Raw genomic sequence first — 21930 nt, forward strand, 5'->3', positions numbered from 1 at the left:
TTAAATATTACTCCATATAGGTGGATGGAACAAGAGTTTGTGATTTTTAGGCATTCTGCTTTTTATTTCATCTATTTATTTGACCCCGTTCTATTGTATAACAGATATGTTCGTCTTAAATAATAATTTGTGATGTAATAATCTTGATTTTTTTTATTCTTATGAATTCTATGGCGAAGTTAGGATGAAAAATTGACTCCACGAGAAATTTTAAACATGGGGCGAATAATTTCAGCGGGGTTGAATTAGTAATACGAAGTATAATAGAGCAAATAAATGGCTGACTATTGAAAAAATAGTTGTGATCGTTTTATACATACCTCGGCCAAATGATCAATCCCGTTTCATTTAAGAATTTATTAGTATGAATAAGTTGACTATTGAAAAAATAGTTGCTATCTAAAGTGATCAAAATAAATGGTTTTGAAATCAAATTATGGTCAGTCATTTTGGACGGCTCTTGATGTCCATGTGATTCATATCAATAAACTTGCCAATAGTCAATATACGATTAAATTACGTGCCAACCAATAATATTAGGGAATGAAGATCAACCTAATTTAATCATAATTTGGATTTAATTTAGGGGCAAATCCAAAAATATTATTGGGATCTTATTTTTACCAAGTTTTATATATACTGTTCGGATCGGGTAAGGTGAGCATAGTTATAAAGTTTTATACAACTTAGTATATCTTATTCTTTAGTTTCAACCCCCTGATTCTAGGGAAATGATAATGCCACCACACTTTTTATTAACGCCACAACAATATAAACTAAGTCTAAGAGTATATTATTATTCACCGTCTCACAAACATAAGTAGCATTAGTAATTTCGAAGTGACATTATGCCTTCCCTTATTTTATTATCTTTGCGAGGTGAGCATAGTTGCTACATTATGGGCCGGATCATTTTTCAGGCTTTTTGGGGTTCTCCTTTCTAGTTACCAATAGGTGACTTCAAGTTTTTTTCTTTCTATGACTCCGTCATAGGAGTCGGCTAGAATTCTCCTTGCCTCAAGTAACTCCGCCACAGAATTTCCATCATATCTTTACTAGGACCTTTTTTCCCTTAAAAAAAAACTATTAAGTTGTACTTTTTTTCACTAGGGTGATTCCAATGTTTAACTTAACAGAATGATCATTTGCTAAGAAATCTATTTTCTCGGTTTCGTAACAATTATTCTGCTTCACTCTAAATATATACTGAGTATTAAACAATATGAATAATATGGAAAAACAAATTACAGTTCCTATAAATACAACACATTCAACCAACACAAGCCATTAAGTTAGAGGCGAAACTAAAAGCAAGCAAATTAATTTATAAGTTATTTAAAATATGATATTAATGTTATTTGTAAAAAATAACAATTACAAATTCGATATATGAACTAATTATAAAATTAAGTCATGATGATAATTTAAATATCATAATTAATATGACTATTCACTGTTGATACAACAGTAAACACCTAAATTTACACTAAAAGGAATAATTAATATGTTTACTTGTATAGCTAGATTATGGTTGCTTGTGACATTCCCCCACGCCCCCTGTTTTACTTGTTACGCCCCCTATTTTTTCATTTATTCCTGTTTTACCCTTGGAGTATGTAACTAATTAAAGTGAAAAAGTATTTCTCGTTTTTTAGTTTATGATTTTCGGAGACGGGTTTTACAAAATTATAATTGGAGACGTTTTTTAAATTATTATTTTATAATTATTTGATTTTGGTAATATCTTTTACAATAACTAATGGTTGTATTATAGTAAATGATTTTTGTTGAACTTTTCATTTTTGATTTAATTATCGCTTTGTCGTAACTGAGTTTGGGGCAATTTTTAGAGTAATTAATTTAATATGTACCCGGTCTTAAAAAGACGTATTTTCCACCAACTATTGCATTTACTTAAAATTTCACTAAAAAAAAACAAAAAAAGTGGCCTTGTCTTGTGAATTACAAGACGCGGCCATGGTGGTGTCATGTGAATTACAAGACGGTGCCATGGCCATGTCGTGTGGTTTCGACATGTAACCATGGGTGTGTCATGTGATTTATACGACGGGTCCATGGCCATGTCTTGTAAGCCACATGACAATGCCATGGCCGTGTCTTGTAATTCACACGATATGTCCTTGGCCATGTCTTGTAATCCACATGACGGGTCCTTGGCTGTGTCTTGTAAGCTACATGATGAGGCCAATTTTCGTATTTTTTTAAATCGGGTTATGTGTGCAACTAAATTTTATTTTATTTTTTAAATCTTGTAATCATTATTCTTGAAACGATATAATTTTTTCATTCATTCATTCATTCTAGACGATTTTTTGTAACGATTTAATATCGTCTTGAAGGAATGAGTACGACTTAATTTTATTTAATTTTGTAAAAAATCGTCTCAAAAAATCATAAAATAAAAAAAAAAAGAAATATTTTACATAACTAAATACATAGTTTAAGAGCAAAATAGGAATAAATAAAAAAATAAGGGGCGTAACAAGTAAAACAGGGGGCGTGATATAGCAAATCTCTTCTTTTTTCTTTGGTGAATTTCTAGCATTATTATTGGTGTTTGGGTGGTGAAAAGATCCCATTCACAATTAGTCACAAGGAATCCCATTCCACACTAAACCTCCACATGACATCCTTTACCCTTTTTGCTTGTCAATCACTTTTCATGTCCCACCATCTTATAACTAACCAACTCTCTATATTATCTTCATTTCTTGCCTTTGTTTTATCCAAAGAGGGTGATTTGGTTTGGTTACCTACCCTCCAAACATCTCACATGTTTCTCTCACTTCTTCCCCCCTCTCTCTTCTTTACCATTAAGGTAGCTTCATCTAACTATTAATTAAATTAGGTTTTGTTTATTGTTCTAATGGCCTAACTATCACCTACTTGAGCACATGGCATTTATAGCCACAAATTATTTCATTTTCTATTTTGTTATTATTATTATTATTATTATTATTACCTTTCATTTTAGGAAAATGATAAATACTAAGAAGCTAAAAGAGGAAACAAATATATTAATATATGCAGTAATTACATTGGTGAATGTGTAACTTGATTCATAATTCCAAAATTAATACCAAATTTAGAAGGTATTTAATGTTTAAATACAACCCTAAGAGTTGTATTTATCATTACCCTTTATTTTATTTGATTCTTTACCTGGCCTAGTCACCCAAAAATATTTGAATTGTACTAAGACCCAATTAGTAATTTGATATCGACAGTATAGTGTCATTATGAAATCCTCGACCTAATATGCAGTTCAATTTAAGTCATCTAAAAATAAAATGTATTGTTAACCTATTATGATAACGCTTTCATATTCAATTCAACCGACCTGACTTAGAACCAATTCGTGTGAAGGGCAAGTTGGCCCGGGCTGGTCTGGCTCAGAACTAACCCTGAAACAGACCGCAGCTAGGTTGAGTCAGGCAGGTCTGACCATACGACTGGACCCATTTTTTTCTTTTTAACGAGACGAGAGTAAGCCGGGATAGGAAGTCAACCGTAAACCAACCCATTTTAGGGGAGGTCAATCCGGGCTATCAGGTGAATCATGCGGGCCATGTCTTTGGCGATTGAGTCGCTAAATCAGGTCAAAATTGTTTACCTTTTATTTTAGAAATGCATTTGATGGATAATTTGATCCTTCACACAGTCACACTCATTAGTCTACTTGTTATCCAATAATTAGTTTGCTCTTCTTTTTTTAATCATTGTGTCAATCAAAAGTAAACAGATGACCGTGATCATATGATAATGAGTATAAGAAGATAGGAAGGTATAAAGTTAGGTTGACGCACAATGGTGAAGCATGTGGGCAGATCACAAGTTAGAGAAACTTATTATGAGTATAAGAAGATAGGAAGTTTGGTACGTACTTTTCAGACAGTTATGATCGGGATTGGCTGGACCCACTCTGGCTATTCTTCTCGTTTACATTTTTGTTCTTTCAAACTTATTAGGCGACAATTACTACATTTGTTAATTAATGTAATTATTTAGCTCAATGTACTAAACTTTAATGCCGATCTAGTGTCATGTTGTTTGGTGAAATTCGATCTATGTATGTGTCAATGTGTCATCTACTCGTGTTGTATAGAATTATCTAACAATAAACTCAATTTAAAAGGAGTATTTGAATTGCAGTAATATACGTTAACCATTAGATCAACTAAAAGAAAACTAATTATTATGTTTAGAAAATAACATCGACCAATTTTCACGTGCTTTTTCCAAACAAAACCGCAAGTCTTTACGTATGCATCATACTCGTATAATATTACTCGTAGTAATTTAAGAATAAATCGTTTAAGAGTTGTAGCTCATTTTCCAAGAGAACACTCTTTTTTTAGTGTGTAATTGAGTTGTTAGCCGTTAACAATAATGAGTAATTTTTTTATTGCCAGTAATCTCCGAAAAAGTAAACAATCAGCTAAGAAGTTTGCTTCATACTACAATCTTGATATATTGCATATGTAACGACAAATTACTGCAACCCCGCTCTATGGGTATATAATTAGAGCTGTCCACTCACACGTGTGACCCGACTCAGCCCATCCCTTGGGTTTGTATTTCCCTAGACCAGTCAACCAACAGTCTTCGATCAAAATGTCTCGGGCCGGTTTAGGTTAAAAGATACCCGCCCTGCCATTGGGCCCGTTTAAAATATAAAAAAAATGAAAATTGTAAGAGACGCATTGCTCGACCTACACAAAACCCGCCCAAAGACTAGTTCAGTGTTTGTCTACCCTTGAACCAACACAACCCAACCAGCCCGCTCACACCCAACGGCCGATTCATGGTTAAGATGAGTGAGCTCGGCCTATGGCCACCTCTTATAGTCTTACATAGGGTGTGCAGTGGGCTGGACCGAGCCAGAGGGCGGACCGGGCTGGAAAAGTGGAGCCTGGACACGACACTAAATCCAAACCGGCTGTGCCGGGTCAGTGCTGGGTTGGGTTGGTGCAGCACTAACCCGGCCCACTTAGTAGCGGGTCGGGGCTGGGCTGGGCCTATGTATTTTTTTAAAAAAAAAGTTAGTGTTTGACCGGGCAGAATTAAGGAAGTTGCGGCACTAGCCCAGACCGAGGATGACATAGTATTGGGCTGGGCCATGGCTGGCCGGGCTACTGAAACACGACCTATGAGACTGGGCCAGGTCGGGCCAAGCTGACCCAATCCGATGCACAGCTCTACTAGTTATGTATAAACCACACATGATTTACATGCCTAGTCAGAATTGTTTATCACACAAATTTCACCACCTCACATGAGATTACAACTGTAATTTAGCATGGTGCACTCAGTAATATCTACTTGTTCACACATTAGAAAGACTCAAGGAAAGCATAAGGACGATAAGGTCAAAAGATAGTGGTAAAAAGGTGAAAGAAACGATATACACAAAAACACTCAACATCACAATAATGTTAACTTTTCACAATTAAAGAGATAAGATTATTAGGACCCAATAAAAACTAGTACACATTGCTCCATACGTAATGTTCTTTTCGGCTTGTTTTACCAGAATGTTTCCAAAATAACCAAAGTGTATGACATTATTTGAAAGTGATGCACTCTATTTTTTATTTGAGACATAGACATGTTCATCCTTTTGTCACCTAAATTCCATTAAATATGGAGTTATCTTTGACATTGTTTACTCTTCTTTCTACTAGAACAATTAGATATCCTACCTACCCTCTTTTTGAGGGTAGTTATATTTGCATCTTCTTATATGGATTTATATATTCTTCAAGTTGTGACGATGCGCTCTTATCTTATTTTTCTAATCGAGGCACGGTAAAGATACGATCAGGATTCCTAAGGCCTGAATAACGATAAATTTGCAGATGTCAACTAAGATTGCTTAATTAGTAAAGTTATAAGAGGTGATGCTCATAACCCGAGTTCAAATCTCGTTAGCATGAAATTATTCCTGGGGCTCTCTTACCAAAAAAAAAAAACACGACAAATTTGAAATTTTAACTTAGAATACTCCAAATTTACATTCCCTTTTCACCTAAAAAGACGATTTAATTGAAAACTGAAAACATAATTCAAAGAATAACAACAGGTGTACAAACGTGAATTCATTAACAGTCAACTGCAGAGTCATAACCAAGTAAGCAACAATATAAGTTTAAGCTCAACTCAATAAAATTATGAAATCGGAGTAACTAATACACAAGTACACAACATAATGAAACTTAGCTTAGTAAGTACACAAGAGGATAAACTAAAAGTTATATAAATATGATTATCCTCCTCAATTTTTTCTCCATTACAAGAAAAATATGTAAATCAAATATTTGGGTCCCCCAATTTAATACAATTTGGTGGGGGAATAGATAATAGATATTGAAGCATTTATACCATTAACCTAAAACAAACAAAATGTTACCAACCATTTTCCACCTTTCCTTTTTTACCCAACCCATTATTATCATGAACTACCTAACATATCTAAAATAACCAGCTTCATTTTTACCCGCAGTAAAACTTTGACAATTACTACAACCCTGTCCTTCATTACTTTTGAAACCTAGCTCACAACACAAACACACTTCCTTTTTTACCCCTCGATATTGGGCCGCCGTAAACGGGTCTGCCCCAGACCCAAACCCGATCCTAAACCCGATCGACTCAGCGCTACTAGCAGTAGTTGGTGAGCTCCGGCCCTCCGCCTGAAACGGGCTGAGCCCAATGGACAGCTCCAGGTCAACATCATGGGCCTGGAAATAGGCCGCGGGTCGAGTCAAGCCCATTTGACCGTCGTCTGTTGTGGTCCCACTGTGGCAGGTCCCACCGCCTTCATTGGATTCACTTTTTACCTTGGCGGTAATTACTTCAGTGTAACTTTTCTTGAAGTCTATTGTTTGTGGAATTACCGCGGCGGCGGTTGTGGTGGTTTTCACAGTAGGGGATGCGGCGGAGGTGTTTATAGGACGGTGTGTTTGTGGGTCCACACCTCGACTGATTAGTTTCCGCTTGATGTGCGTGTTCCAATAATTCTTTATCTCGTTATCTGTTCTCCCCGGTAATCTTCCCGCTATTAGGGACCACCTAAATAGAATGACTGAGTTAGAATTTAAATTCAATGACGGACTATAATGTTGATTGAAAATTTTGAGGGTCGTCTTACTAATACGACTCTTTAATTTAATACAGTAAATTATCCAATAATTGAACTAAAATGTTGTATTCTAATTGATAATTTTGACTAATCATTTTAGACATGAGACTGTTATATGCATACAGCCGCTTCAATACATGTTATCAAACTAATTTTATAAGCCACCCACATAACAAAATAAAAACGTAAACAAATGAATATGACAGAATATTGCAGGGCTAAAACAGACTTATCAATGATTAACTAGAATATAAATATAAATAAATTAGTTATACTAATTTTATTCAAGTATCAATTTAGAGGCAATTAGTTACAAACAAATTACTTTTTTTTTTTGGGGAAAGGAGCCACAAGTGCTAATATGAATATATGATGCTGACGGGATTTGAACCGAGGTTATGACTTATGACAACAAATGACTCTGTATTACTTACTTGTTACCAAGAACGCTATGAAGCTTAATGATAAGCTCATCCTCTTCTTCAGTAAAATTACCACGTTTAAGGTCAGGACGTAAATAATTAATCCACCGTAGCCTACAACTCTTACCGCACCTCAAAAGACCTGCACCAAAACAACTCAATTAAACCAGGTCCTATTACGGTATCAGAGCTAAAAAGCGTAAAATCCAAGGAACAAACCAGCGGATTTGGGAAGAGAACGCCAGCATCCTTCGCCATGAGTTCGAATATAATCAATAAGACGTTGGTCTTCATCTTTGGTCCAAGCACCTTTGTTGGTGTGAGCTTTTTCACAACAAGGAGACCTTCCCATTTTTGTTAAAATTAAAATTAAAAATAATTACTTAATTATAATTACACTTGTGAGTTTGAATTGTTGTTTTGTCTTTGAGTACTAAAGGAGAGAAAAGTGGGAAGATTATATATATATAGGAATATATATGTGGGGAAGAGAAAAAGAGGAAAGGGGGAGAAAATGGAGGGTAAACCAATAGACTAGATCTAGGAGGGTGGAGAATGGATTTGACCAAGTTGGTGTGAAATAAATTTATTTAATTTAATTTAATTATTTATTTATGGTTAATTATTTAATTAAATAATTAATTTCTTAATTATAGTGATTTATTTAGTGTTTTGTTACTAATTATTTTTGACAAAAAAATGTTAGGATAGAGGTAGGGAAGGGATTTGACCAAGTTGGTATGAAGGAGATTAGTTTAATTTAGTTATTATTTATGGTTAATTAGTTAATTAATTATAGTGATTTATTAATTAATTTAGTGTTATTTTTAATAATTATTTTGAAAAATAATGTTAAAATAGGGGGTGATTTGGTAGGTAGGTAGAGTTTTAACGTGAGTCATGTACAAGTGGGCACTTGTTCTGTTCTAGTTGTAGGTTGGAGGATTCTTTGTTATTTATTGCTAAATAAAGGGGAGAGTTTCTCTTTCTATTTCTACTCAATATTCATCATTGGTTTTGAATTTTTGATAGTTTGGGAGGTGAGAGAAATGTCTTGCAAATGTGAAAAAGAGGAACATAGTCCATAGAAATATACAATACATTAATTACAATGTTTTTATATGGATGGAGGTAAATTAGGAGAACAAAAGATTACCATCTGAGGTAGTACCCCAAATCTTGTAGTTTTTGAGTAAATCTTCTGAGAGACGGTTTTTTAATAAGCTTTATTGAAAGACCATTGTACAATTTTAAGAAAAAATGGTAGCAAAGGTAATAAAATAGGTACAAATCATGATTAATAATAAAATGAGTACATTATTATGTAAATAGCTACGAAAATACTATGACACGATCAACAACAAAAGGGGTACAAAATACAAATAAAAGAGTACAAAAGAAAAGATTGGTCTCTCAATAACTTAGTGAAAGACCGTCTCTCTCAAGTTTTAGTGGTAGTTTTTTAGCATATACACAATTTTTCCGAGCATATTACCATTTATAAATATAGTTTTTGAGCAATATTATATTTTTTTAGTGTAATGTTTTAGTAAATGTGCTCAAAAACTTTATACTAATGCAGAACTCAAAAACTTTAAAATAAAACTCAGAAAATAAACTGATGGGGCATATTCTGCACCGCTGACCAAGTCAACATATTGAGCAAGGTCAAAGATATCCACAGCAAGTCAACGACTTAGATAGCCTAGCCGATCTGACCCATCGGCGGTCACCTGGTCTCGGATGACAACTTGCCACCGGGCACATACCGCGTACTCATATCCAAGACCCCTCGGCGGTGAGTCAATAGGGCCCGCCGGCCTGCCATAGAAACCTCGGCCGAGGGGTAGATCAGTCTTTCCACCTGCTAGCCACTTGGCCACTACGTGACAAAAGGTGAAAGCCTATAAATACTCCTCAAACTTCATTGAGGAAAGGATCCAACAAATAGACAACTAAACCTAAATACACTATTCATCTGGTAATATATTCCTTATCTCTCTACAATATACATTCAGCCAAGTAACAACTTATACTTTAAGTTTACTGACTTGAGCGTCGGAGTGAGTACGCTTGGCACAAAGCCAAGCCCTCAGTTCGTTCATTGTTGCAGGAGAGGCCGAGAGGAACGATTAAGACCAAAGGAGAATCCAACTCAAGACATCATTCAACAAGCCACGGGTGGTAACTATACTTGCTCTGGAATTACACCCGGAACAATTGGCGCCGTCTGTGGGAAAAGACACTAGAAGCTAGTCACATTCATTCCCAAACAACAAAAAAAAAAAACAACAAAAACCCACCCAAAAAGCTAAGATGTCAAAACAACAAGACACAGTCGTGACCGACGAAACCGCATTCTACCACGATGACACTTTCAACAATTCTGGAGTCGTGCAGCCCTCCACCGGCGGAGTAATCCAACCGGAGTTCGGGATGCCAATAATGCCGGACACGCCGCTGCCAGCCAACCAGGTCACCATCATGGGACACGTGGTTCACATAAAAAACCGAAAATGGTCCCGGACCTAATTAGTAATACGCCCGCTCACACCGTCACGCCGACAAGAGCGGCGGAAACCGTCCAGGAGACCAGGGCCCAAAACGTGACTCCGAGAAATTTGAACGGAGCACTGGGAGAAGCTGACCCAGCCAAGTCGTCGGGGGAGCCCAAAGTGGGCGTGGTAGACCTAAGTCCTTCCCGCACTCATGGGAGGACAGCGTCCCCGCAACACGAACGAGGTTTACCCCAAAGGAACCAGAGGAGCCCAACTCAGCAGAGTTGGAGAAGAAGTCCGAGTCGAAGAAGAAGTCCTTCCCGCTACGAGGAGAGGAGCCGGATTAGGAATGCGAGGAGTCGATCGCCGCGTGTCGTTCGACACGTGGTCAGACAGCCCCTCAACGCCTACGTCCTAGAAGTCCAGGTGCCAACTAAGCTCAAGCTGCCACCCCTATCATACAAAGGAGATAGTGATCCAGCCGACCACGCTGAGGCTTTCGAGTCTTACATGTTGGTATGGGAGCAGCCCGATGAGGTCTGGTGCCGAGTCTTCCCAACAACTTTGCATGGGATGGCTCAAAGTTGGTACAAAGGGCTTCCCGACGGCTCGGTATACTACTACGCCGACCTAAGAGACGCCTTTCTAGCCCAGTACTCTTGCAACAAGAGAAGGGCCGTGGAGACATCGGACCTCCTAACTATCAAACAGGAGGGGGGCGAGTCTCTACGAAGCTATGTGAAGAGGTTCGATGGAAAGGTCCAGCAGATTCGAGAAATTAATCCCGAACCGGCGGCCTTGGCGATGAAAGGCCTCCCAAGGGGAGACTTGAAAATGAGCTCATCAAGTGCGGAGGCCCGAACTTGGACGCCGCTAGGAAGATGGCCGACCAGGCCATCAAGGTAGAGGACTATCACAAGATCTGGGTAGGCCCCAGCGAGGCCGAGCACTCAGAAAAGAAGAGTCACCGGGAGGACAACCCGGATGAGAGACGCCGTGACAACAACGGGTCACGGTCCGATGAAAGACGCCGTGAGAGTAACAGGTCACGGTCGGACAAACCCGCCAGGAGACGGGACTCGACGGCGCCGGGTGGAGTTCGGGGAACGTACCACCGAGGCGGTATAGTGATAAAACCCTCTCGTCGTATCGCCCGCCGAGGTCTTTGCCCGAGCAAAAGCGAGGGCCGAAGTGGGAGAGACCCCAAGCCAAAAAGTGACGGTGACACGAGCCGATCGTGAGTACCACGGCCACACCGGCCATTTAACCAACGACTGCCGGCATCTAAAGAATGCCATTGAAGAGCTGATCCGGAAGGGGAGCCTCGGCAAGTACGTTGCCAAAGGCCAAAAGACTCGACGCGACGACGGTTCAGTAAGAAATCCGTCTTCGAACGGATAGGAGTGATCCACGTTGTCATCGGGGTCAACGAGAACGGAGGGTCCGCTCACGGCACAAACGGCACTGAACGAGCTATATCGTGCCATCAACTTTGTGCCCAACACAACGATCCCCGCTTCCAACGTCCCCGATATAACCATCGGAAGGAAGGACTACGAAGGAGTCATCGCTCCTCACAACGACCCACTTGTAGTCAATTTGGACATATCCAACCACCTGGTCAAGAGGTGCCCGATTGACACAGGCGCGTACACGAACATCATGTTCAGGGAGTGCTTCCTCGGCCTCTACCGAAAGTCAAGGACTTGAGCCCCCGCACCAACCCACTATACAGCTTCTCCGGGCCGGCCTGGTACCACTGGGTCGATCGGACTCCGGTGACGTTCGGCGAAAAGAATGCGGCTAAGAATGTCCTGGCTGAGTTCGTGGTCATCGACGGCTCGTCCGCCTACAACGTTCTCATTGGCCGAGTCACCCCCGAGCGAGGCCGACGCAGGATGATGTCCATCCGGGCCCTAACACCGATGTATGTCTCGGACCGGGGGGAAGCGCATAAGCTCGTCTCCAAAGACGAGAATGATGAGGTGGTCAACGTCCGGATAGCCGCCGAGAGGATGCAACATGCAATCCCTCAAAGTGGCAAAGAAATCGGAGAAGGGGAAAAGTCTATCCTTACAACGGAGGGCGACCTCATGGATGTAACTAGCGGCCGACTAGGACGTTGTGCCTTTGATAGGCCATCGGACGCCGGTAATCTCGGGAATAATCTATGTAGCGGCGGAGGTGTCCAAAAACATTGTGGGCACCCCGACGCATGTTTTTACCTAAATGAAAAACCATCCAAGTCTTCCATCAAAATGTTCATTCTTCCCATAGTCACTAGGAAGCAGCAGACGCCGACTCACACTGTCATACCGACAAGAGCGGCAGTCTTTATCAATAAGCGGATGTCGGCTCACACCTGTCATACCGACAAGAGCGGCGATCTCCATGAAGAAATAGCGCCGTCGCAGTCATCACCCCAAGTAGTAGACGCCACGGCAGATCACCCCAAGAGGTTGGACGCCGTCGCAGATCACTCCAAGTGGTAGACGCCACGGCGATCTCCATGAAGAAATAGGCGCCATCGCATCACCCCAAGTAGTAGACGCCACTAGTCACCCCAAGAGGTTGGACGCCGTCGCAGTCACTCCAAGTGGTAGACGCCACAGCAGATCTCTTTGAAGAAATAGGCGCGTCGCAGTCACCCCAAGTAGTAGACGCCACGGCTAGTCACCCCAAGAGGTTGGACGCCGTCGCAGTCACTTCAAGTGGTAGACGCCACTATCTCCATGAAGAAGTAGGCGCCGTCGCAGTCACCCCAAGTAGTAGACGCCACGGCAGTCACCCCAAGAGGTTGGACGCCGTCGCAATCACTCCAAGTGGTAGACGCACTAGCCTCATGAAGAAATAGGCGCGTCGTCGCAGACACCACAAGTGGTAGACGCCACTAGCCGTAATAAGAAGCGAGATGCTTTGGCTCACACTGTCACACCGACAAGAGCGGCAATCACGACCAGCGTAGATTGATACTCGCAAAGCAATCAAAATACCTTAGAAGCGTTAACACATTGAGATACGCTCTAGACGCCTCGGCCAAGCCGAGGCGAAACAAAAGAGACACTCAATTAATAACGTAAGGAGACAACCTAGACGAAGACAAAGACGCTAAAAGTACAGTTGAGGCTCAAATACTAGCGCAAGAAAAGGAAGTGAGGTAAAAACCTCGGCCGGCCGGAGGCGTAAGAAACGAGCTCTTATTAAAAATGTTCAACGAATTACAAGAAATTACAAGGACAAACCAAAAGACAAGGCTACAGATATCATCTCCTATGTCCGTCGTTGTTGCTCGCCATCGCAGCGGTAGCAAAGACCTTCTTCGAGGGGCAACCCAGCAGCCTCCTTAGCGGCCTCGGCTTCAAGACCGGCCTTAGCCTCGGCGGCCTCAATCGCCCTTGCCCAATCGGCTTCCTCCTTGGCCGCTTTAGCCTTCTCGGCGATAGCATTGCCTCCTCGGCCGCCTCTTGCTCTATCTTCACTCTCACCGCCTCCTTGACCTTCTCCTCCACAGCTTTCTCCTTAGCTTCGAGCTTGTCGTCAAACAACTCGTCACAATCGCCCCACGGAAAGGAACCTTCAAGAGGAAAGAGCTCCTCAATTACTTCCCCGGCAATGCTTGGCCAGATCCCGAATTCGAACACAGGTCGGGGAGCATTTTGGTTTGGAGCATCTCAATGTCGTCCTCCTTTTGCCTGATGATGGCCTCCTTGCTCCGGATCACCTTCCCCTGGATCCGAAATTTGCCCCTAAATTCATTCCTCTCATTGGAGATAAAGGTCGGCGTGCCTCGAACAAGGTCACACTTCTCCAAAGAACTTTGCAACTTCGGCCGCAGCAGCCTCGGCCTTGGCTCTCTCAACAAGGACCTCCTTTTCGGCCCGTCCTCCCTAAGCTTTCTCTCGCCCAAGAGCGCTTTCTCGACATCTCCCTAAGCCTTTGCTCATTAAGGAGATCCAGCCCGCCTTCGCGGCCACCTTCTTAGTGACATCAAGCTCAAGAGCGGACTGAGCCACGACCTTCTCTTGCTCTATAATGCGAGCACCGGCCAGCTCGTTCCACCTCGCCAGCTCCTCGACCAACCTCGCACCTCCCGCCATGAGCCGGGAGGGGAAACCTTCTCGGGATGAAGAGTCGCAGTGACATTTCGATCACTAGTCTCATGCGGTCGGGAAAGGGAAACCTTCAGGTTGAAGAGTCGTGAGTGACATTTCGATCACCGATCTGCGGTCGGGAAAGGGAAACCTTCCGGGATGAAGACCCAATGGCGACGTCATGATCATCACTGCGCGGTTTCTCTCCCACTTGTCGCTCAATAAGAGCGGCGATCGACAAATGATCGACCTACAAAATTTAAAGAAAGCATCAGTATCAACATACGTCGACATGCCAAGAGCTTTCATCATCGGCAGCCTGATGAACCGGCTAAATCGAGCCACCGGATAGATCGATGCGTGCTTGGCCTTCTTGGCCGAAGGGCGCATCTCCTCGTCGCCAGCCAGGAAGCAACGGCAGCGGTAAAAGCCGTCGCTTTCTCTTACGTACAAGGGGAGACCCTCCTCCTCGTCAAAGTCATCCCCATTAGAGATGTAAACGATCTCCACCGTCTCCTTCTGAACAGGGGGATGGAAGGCGGAGCCGATGTCGACGCCATCACCGCCGAAGGCTTTGTTTTTCGAGTATGGCGCGGCATGTTACTAACAACCTTCGCCTGGGCCTCCACCGCATTCAAGCTTTTCACCCGGTCCATAAGATCATTCGGCGACGTCCTACGGTCATGGGCCAGAGCCTTGGGGTGCAGGTTAGCAACGGTTTTGTCTTTGTGCAGCCCCATTCTCTGGAGGATATCCTCGGACAAGTCCGTCCAAAGTGGTCTCTGCGAAAAAAAAAAAATAAAAGCAAGAATTAAGTAGAAGAAATAAATCGAAGTTCGAAAAACAAGAACATTAAGAGCGGTGATGGGCCTCACACCGACCCCACTCACCCCGTGCTAGGGCCGGTATGAGGCCGACATGGCAGAGCGGCTCATCCTGAAGAATGATCTGCGTTGGGGGAATCCATTTTTTCGACACCCCACCCTTGTCCGCCTCAAAAAGCCTCATCGCGCCTTCTCATCCTCTTTAAGAAGGACCTTGCCGGCATCCATTTTAAGCTTCTTCCGGTGACCCATCCGTCATGCTCCGCCTTAGTCTCACACCGCAAATTCACTTTGGTCTTTGAAAGGAGAGGGGCAGCGGATAGTCATCCAAGCACCTTAACATACACCCACCGATTTCTCCGTCTTTGCAAGAAGTAAGTTTGTCAACAGAGACATAACCTTTCTCCGTGTGCACACTGTACCAACCGACGCGCCGAGATCGATTGGTGGAGATAATGAAGCCGGCGGAATAAATTTACCGTCGGGGCCTCCCTCTTGAAGAGACAAAGCCACACGAAGCCGACTATCGTCCTCATGGCCAACGGATGCAGTTGGGCCACAGCGACGTTCATAGCTTTAATGATGGCCACGACGTACTCATTTAGCGGAAACCGGAGCCCGTACTCCAAATGTCGCATGTATACGCGGTATGGCCGGCGGAGGGCAACCTTGACGGCCTGGCCCTCCTCGGGGATAACAATCTTGTACCCCCGCCAAAGAAGAAGTGACCCTCGAAAAATTTCTCACCGAACAACCGGCAAACTTATGTGTCCAAGCTCGGTCAACGCGTACCTTGCAGGCGTCGCCGTGATCCATAACGTACCGCCTCACCTCTTTGGGACGAGCCTCTTCAAAGATCATCACCAAAATCGCCTCGTGCGTCATCATCGACATCGTAGTCATCCTCCCATTCCTCCAAAATCCGAGGATCGACTTCGGGAGAAGGAGACCTAGGGCCCCCGTGCCTTATCGGGAGGACGTCCAACTTCTCCTCCTCATCAAGGCGCGACGGGGAACCCCCCCGCGTCGGTTTACTAGGACCGCATCGGCGAGAAGACATGTTTACCATAAAGACTTACAAAATTAAGAAATGGAAAGTTTGTTTGTTTACCTTAAAGAAAACACTCACGGAGTAACAACTCGAGAATTAGAAGACAAAGAAAACCCTTGAAAGTTTAGAGGAAAATTTTAGAGAATGAAATTGGTGGCCAATTTCACGGGATAACTGCCCTATTTATAGGGAAAAGCCCATAAAGAGGGACCAATCAGCGAATGACCCATGAGGCGTCAACCAATCAAAGCATGCGGACACGTGTCGGGCATGCAATTACGGAATGTCAATCGTTGCAACAGTTAGACGTCAATCAATGCAACGAAGAACAAAGCGTCTTCAAGACGCCTATTCATATCTCCTTGCCTATTCACCTTCCTCAACAAATTCCCAAGCACTGTTCTCCGCCGCATCATGGTCAACCAAGCTAAGTAGCGCGCCGGGGCAATCAAACACAACCGGCACACTCAATCCTGGTCTCGGCCAGCGTCACTTTCTTTTCCACATCGGATGCCCTTTACACATCCATGCGGAGGGGGGATATGGTACGGCCTAAGAAAGACCAGGCCGAGGTAAAAGAAGCCGCCGCAGAAGAAGCCGATGCAGAAATTTTCCGCAAAATACTTACGCAGAATATACGCTCAAACGTACATCGGAGCCCATACCACGGCATAGACTACACTGGGGGCAAATTGATGGGGCATATTTCGCACCACGACCAAGTCAACATATTGAGCAAGGTCAAAGATATCCACAAACAAGTCAACGACTTAGATAGCCTAGCCGATCACGACCCATCTGGTCGGTCACTGGTCTCGGATGACAACTTGCCGGTAGGGGCACCTACCCGCGTACTCATATCCAAGACCCTCGGCGGTGAGTCAACAGGGCCCGCCGGCCTGCCATAGAAACCCCGGCCGAGGGGTAACCGTCTTTCCACCGCTTAGCCACTTGGCTACCACGTGACAAAAGGTGAAAGCCTATAAATACTCCTCAAACTTCATTGAGGAAAGGATCCAACAAATAGACAACTAAACCTAAATACACTATTCATCTGGTAATATATTCCTTATCTCTCTACAATATACATTCAGCCAAGTAACAACTTATCCTTTAAGTTTACTGACTTGAGCGTCGGAGTGAGTACGCTTGACACAAAGCCAAGCCCTCAGTTCGTTCATTGTTGCAGGAGAGGCCGAGAGGAACGATTAAGACCAAAGGAGAATCCAACTCAAGACATCATTCAACAAGCCACGGGTGGTAACTATACTTGCTCTGGAATTACACCCGGAACATAAACAATAAGAGATACTACCTCAGATGTATAGTCTATGAACTGGTAAATTAGAGGTATTAAATGCAGGTTGTGCCAGACTTGTAATGAATTTTTAGCCAACGGAGAAGCGGGTTAGCGGATCTGAGACAAGTTATTAGGCCGGACCTATGTAAATTTTGAAAATGGCTTGTTCGTATCCACCAATTTAACGGGCTAGATTGATTCGGTTCAGTGGACGAAATAACCAACCCATCAGCAATTCTCCTAATGTTGTGAGAAACAGTCTATTTTGTGGAACTTTTTGGAATTATATGCTTTAGTTCTAGAAGAAAGTCTTAAAAATAATGTTATTGCTCGTTCATTCAGGAAAAGAATTAGAAAAGAATTAAAATAAGACTAAGGGTTTTTTTTAAAGATTTTTGTATCTTGTCTTAATAGTTTAGAAATCTATTTTGTGGCCTCAAATTAAGGCTACTTCTATCTTGTTAATTAACCAACTATTACACTCTGTTTCATAAAATTGTTGAAAGCGTTGGTTAATTTACAATTTAACCTTCTAAAACCATTCTACATTTCTACCTATACTATAGCTTGTATCTAAGATAAACGCGGTTGTTATTTGATCTAGTGTTTGCAACATTGTTCTTAGAACACATTTCAAACTCATAAGTCATAACATAATGTTCATAATTCATAAGGACGTATTCCCTTTGATCAGTTCACTATACTTGACCAAATATACAAGGGCTCGTCAAATACAGTGAATCGGATTGAACGGACGAGGTAGTTATAAAGATACTCAAGCTTGTTGTTCACTTATTTTCGTTATAACAGTTGACAGAAGCACTACTCCGTATAAGTTAAGGCATCTCAAAGCGATGCCAATCCAACACAAAATTGCTTGATCACATTAATCAACCGATAGAGATGCTTCTAAAGTCAATAAAGTGACCTTAAAATTCCACATCAAAAAATGGAATACATCAATTTAGTACTCCCTCCGTTCCAGTGATATGTTTACACTTCTTTTATTTCCCCCTCACAAAATAAAGGAAGTGTAAACATCTCACTGGAACAGAGGGAGTACTTGTTATTAGCTGTCCCATAAATGTAGAAGAATTTCTTACACATTTGCCGCATATATTAGCTTAATCCCTTAAACTACCTGTTCATCCAATTAGAAGCCAACCTTAAGATTCCATGGACACTATAGTTTTCATAAACACTATGTATATGTATTTGTAATTATCTTAATCGGAAAATGAGATTGCGACAATAGATATTACTAAGTTACGATATATAGCACATTTTAAATTCGTTTTGTATTTTGCAGGACTGTAGGAGTACAGGTTGGTATCCTTTTCATTTTCTAAAAGAAATTGATCTCTCTCAAGACAATTTATATTGTTTAACTTATTTCATTTTCTTTTTCCATTATTTTCCATAATGAAACCCGAATCGTTAGATCACTATTAGATTTAATCTAGATCACTTAGACAAAGCGAACCCTCAATTTCTTTCGGGAAATGAAGAGAATCCTAGTTGGTATGAATATGGTATTGAATTTAAACGAGAAAGCATCATTTGATTTTGTACTGTCTTTCAGACTTTCAATAATGCCCCTATTCATTGTACGAGTATAAGATATCAAATTGTACACGTAAAAGAATTACCGAGTTAAGTGAGATGACATTATTACCCTATCACATATACTTTAAAATTTAAATACTATAATTATTAAGTAAGAATTACTCTTGGTACAAAAAAAATCAAGGATAATTATGAGAAGTATATACTAATGATGAATAATAAGGATAATAATGAGAGGAGTATCATAATTCAACCTATCATTGTCCACCGTAATTTTACCAAGAATTAGTTATATTTATTGGTAAAAGTCAAAAAATGAACCCAAATAAAAGGAGATAAAGATGTGAGACAAAATTAAAAACATGACAGAGTTAGGTAACCAACTCTCTGTCTATTTTTTCTTGGTCTTCCTCATTTCCTGGGTAACTACTTTGCTACTTGTCTGTACCAAGTACCACCCAATTTTTAATTATATGTACCTTAATTATACTTTACTCTTAATTATACAACATTAGTTTGGCTTATATAGCAAACTCAAATTTCCAACCCAAAATTCTCGTTTGTAACCGTTGTAACTTACTAAGAGAGTATAAACTTGTTTAAACCAACAGTTTTTTGGGTGATAATGCACTTATGCACATCACCCATCCGTTGTATGGACAATGGTTAAAAGTGAGATTTAGGCCCTGTTCTTTTGGACTGAAACTAATCTGATCTGAACTGAACTGAACTTATAGGATCTGAACTGAACTGAACTGAACTTATATGATTTTAAGTGAACTTAAATTAAGTAACTTTAAGTCCAAAAGAACAGGGCCTTACTGTCCAAACCAAGAGCTAGTGCTCATTAAATCTATGTATGTATTACATCTTTCGTTCAATCGGACTCATTACATTTTCAAAATCTTTTTTTACATATTGAGATAATGAAAGTATAAATTCACATTATCACATGTATCCTATACTAAATAGTTCATCCTTTTTATTCAAAATACATTTTGTTTGTCGAGGATTATATAAAAAAACAGCTTTTATTTTAGATCCAGGTTAATTAAATCGGTACACATTTGATCTCACTTTTATTTATTAGGAGTAGAGGTGGACATATGTGCGGGTCAGCCCGGTCCACACTAGCCCGACCCGCCCACATGTCTCTTCTTCCAATTACCCGCCAGCTGTCCCTAGACCCGCACAACCCACTTCCTTCACTCAAACGGCTTCAGGCTATGATTTTTGCAGCCCACACCGCCAAGCTTGCCTGGCCCATCACCAGTCTACTCACTTCACCGGGTCGTTCATGGCCAACGTTTTCATAGCCCGACCCCTTTGAGCCCGCCCACTCTTAGCTCGTGGTCCGCTCAACCCGGCCCGCTATCCACCTCTCCCTCGGAGTATGTAGTAGAAGAGACTAAAATCCCTCAATTCAACAATCTACTTCTCGAAAAATATTTGGTGTCAAAATAATGCCCGATTAATTCATGAAACTATATTTACTCCCACATACATCAACTTACACACTAATCCATGAATAATTATCGAACAAAATATAAACTAGACTTACGATAATATTTTCAGAGACTATCACAAAAAAGAAACTATGAACCGGTCTCATATAAAAGTATAATTTTTTTGTTTTGTTTTAGACAGTAATTATCCTATTTAAATTTAAATTGAGCCAACTACACTAAAGAGTTAAAAGAAGAATGTCTAAAAGTTAATACGGAGGATAAAAGAAGAATGTCTAAAAGCTAATACTGAGTAAAAAGTTTATATTATACTATATGCAAGTAGTCAGTAGATGATATTTCTTACGTTTTCAGCTAAAGACAGATACTGTCATACTAAGATAAATTTACAATAAAAGTACCTAATGGAGTAAAAGGTTTATATTATACTATATTATACTGAGTAAAAGATTTATATTATACTATATACAAGTGGGTAGTAGATAATAATTCTTACGTTTTCAGCTAAAGATAAATACTGTCATATTAAGATAAACTTTACAATAAAAGTACCTAACGGAGTGAGGTGGAGCTGAGGTTATTCCAGTGAGGACAGTCAAATATCACGGCCATGCTATTGTGACACGGATTACCACCTAATTAAGTTCTTAAGTCTTAAACTATGTAAGAAGATTCTTTAGAAAAAATCAACATTAACCCAACCTGAATTAGATTCCCACTTCACCTTCTAGTGTATTATTATTTCATTTCTTAATCTAATGTTACGTGTATAACACAATTTCTCCTGACAATGCTGCTTATTAATTATTCCCAAATTTTCATTTGTGACGATCGATATTCCCGTCACCAGTTTGTGACGGATCAAATAAAACTCATATGGGTAGATAAGACAAATCATTTGTAACTTCTTAGGCCCTTTAATTTTTGTCTAAACTGTCCATGTGGGTACTTGACCCGGCACAAACCTGTGACGGATATACCCCAAATATACATTGAAAACTATATATGGTTAACCCAAGTTCTAGTCTCCCCTGGACCTCGACTCGCTGATAAGCATTGAGTTCACCATGCTGATGGGTCGTTCAAAAGGGGACTTAACTATTTCAAGACGTATTTTATTGATATGAGACGGATTCCCAACACACATATGAGAAGAGACCTCAACAAATGTCAGATACCTATATAACTAAACTTTAAGAACAGAAAGTAAAGAACTAAAGACAGTGGAGCTATTAATTAACATATTTATTTCCATAAAAGAGAACGTTTGTTTACCAGCTGAAAAGGAACATTTGATTCTTATTTCTAAAATAATTTATGAAAAACTTTTCAGCAAAAATTATGTTCAACTTTGCTGCAGCCTGCAATAATGTTGAAAAACACAGGCACAATTACAGTAGCGGATTTACATTGTGCTGGGCTTGAAAAACCGGCTGAACAACTACCAATACTGATACCGTGTTGCGAAACTATACTGTTTATGAGTGTACTTGGTTGGGTGATTTACAGGTTTTTCGAAACTAGAAGAGACCGTTAGCTCTTGGTTACTA

The 21930-nt window shown here is 40.8% G+C and overlaps 1 protein-coding gene across 1 annotated transcript; it reads right to left on the minus strand.

Moving 5' to 3' along the window:
- Positions 1 to 6164: 6164 nt before the first annotated feature.
- LOC141586244 (transcription factor MYB8-like) lies at positions 6165 to 8071 on the minus strand. The gene is made up of 3 exons (XM_074407416.1): positions 7804 to 8071; positions 7597 to 7726; positions 6165 to 7092 (listed from the first exon to the last, which is right to left on the minus strand). Exons 1-3 carry the CDS (start codon positions 7934 to 7936, stop codon positions 6480 to 6482), a joined length of 876 nt encoding a protein of 291 aa, XP_074263517.1. The 5' UTR covers positions 7937 to 8071; the 3' UTR covers positions 6165 to 6479.
- Positions 8072 to 21930: the final 13859 nt, after the last annotated feature.

This window comes from Silene latifolia, chromosome 6 (assembly GCF_048544455.1).
Source record: "Silene latifolia isolate original U9 population chromosome 6, ASM4854445v1, whole genome shotgun sequence".
NCBI lineage: Eukaryota > Viridiplantae > Streptophyta > Magnoliopsida > Caryophyllales > Caryophyllaceae > Silene > Silene latifolia.

Bases quoted from the DNA above. Each gene is read 5' to 3' on its own strand.
- LOC141586244 (XM_074407416.1), bottom strand. From the start codon at position 7,936: ATGGGAAGGTCTCCTTGTTGTGAAAAAGCTCACACCAACAAAGGTGCT. The intron at 7,727-7,803 runs GTTTGTTCCTTG...GTTTTGGTGCAG, and splicing joins TTCTCTTCCCAAATCCGCTG to GTCTTTTGAGGTGCGGTAAG. The intron at 7,093-7,596 runs GTAAGTAATACA...CATTCTATTTAG, and splicing joins CATAGCGTTCTTGGTAACAA to GTGGTCCCTAATAGCGGGAA.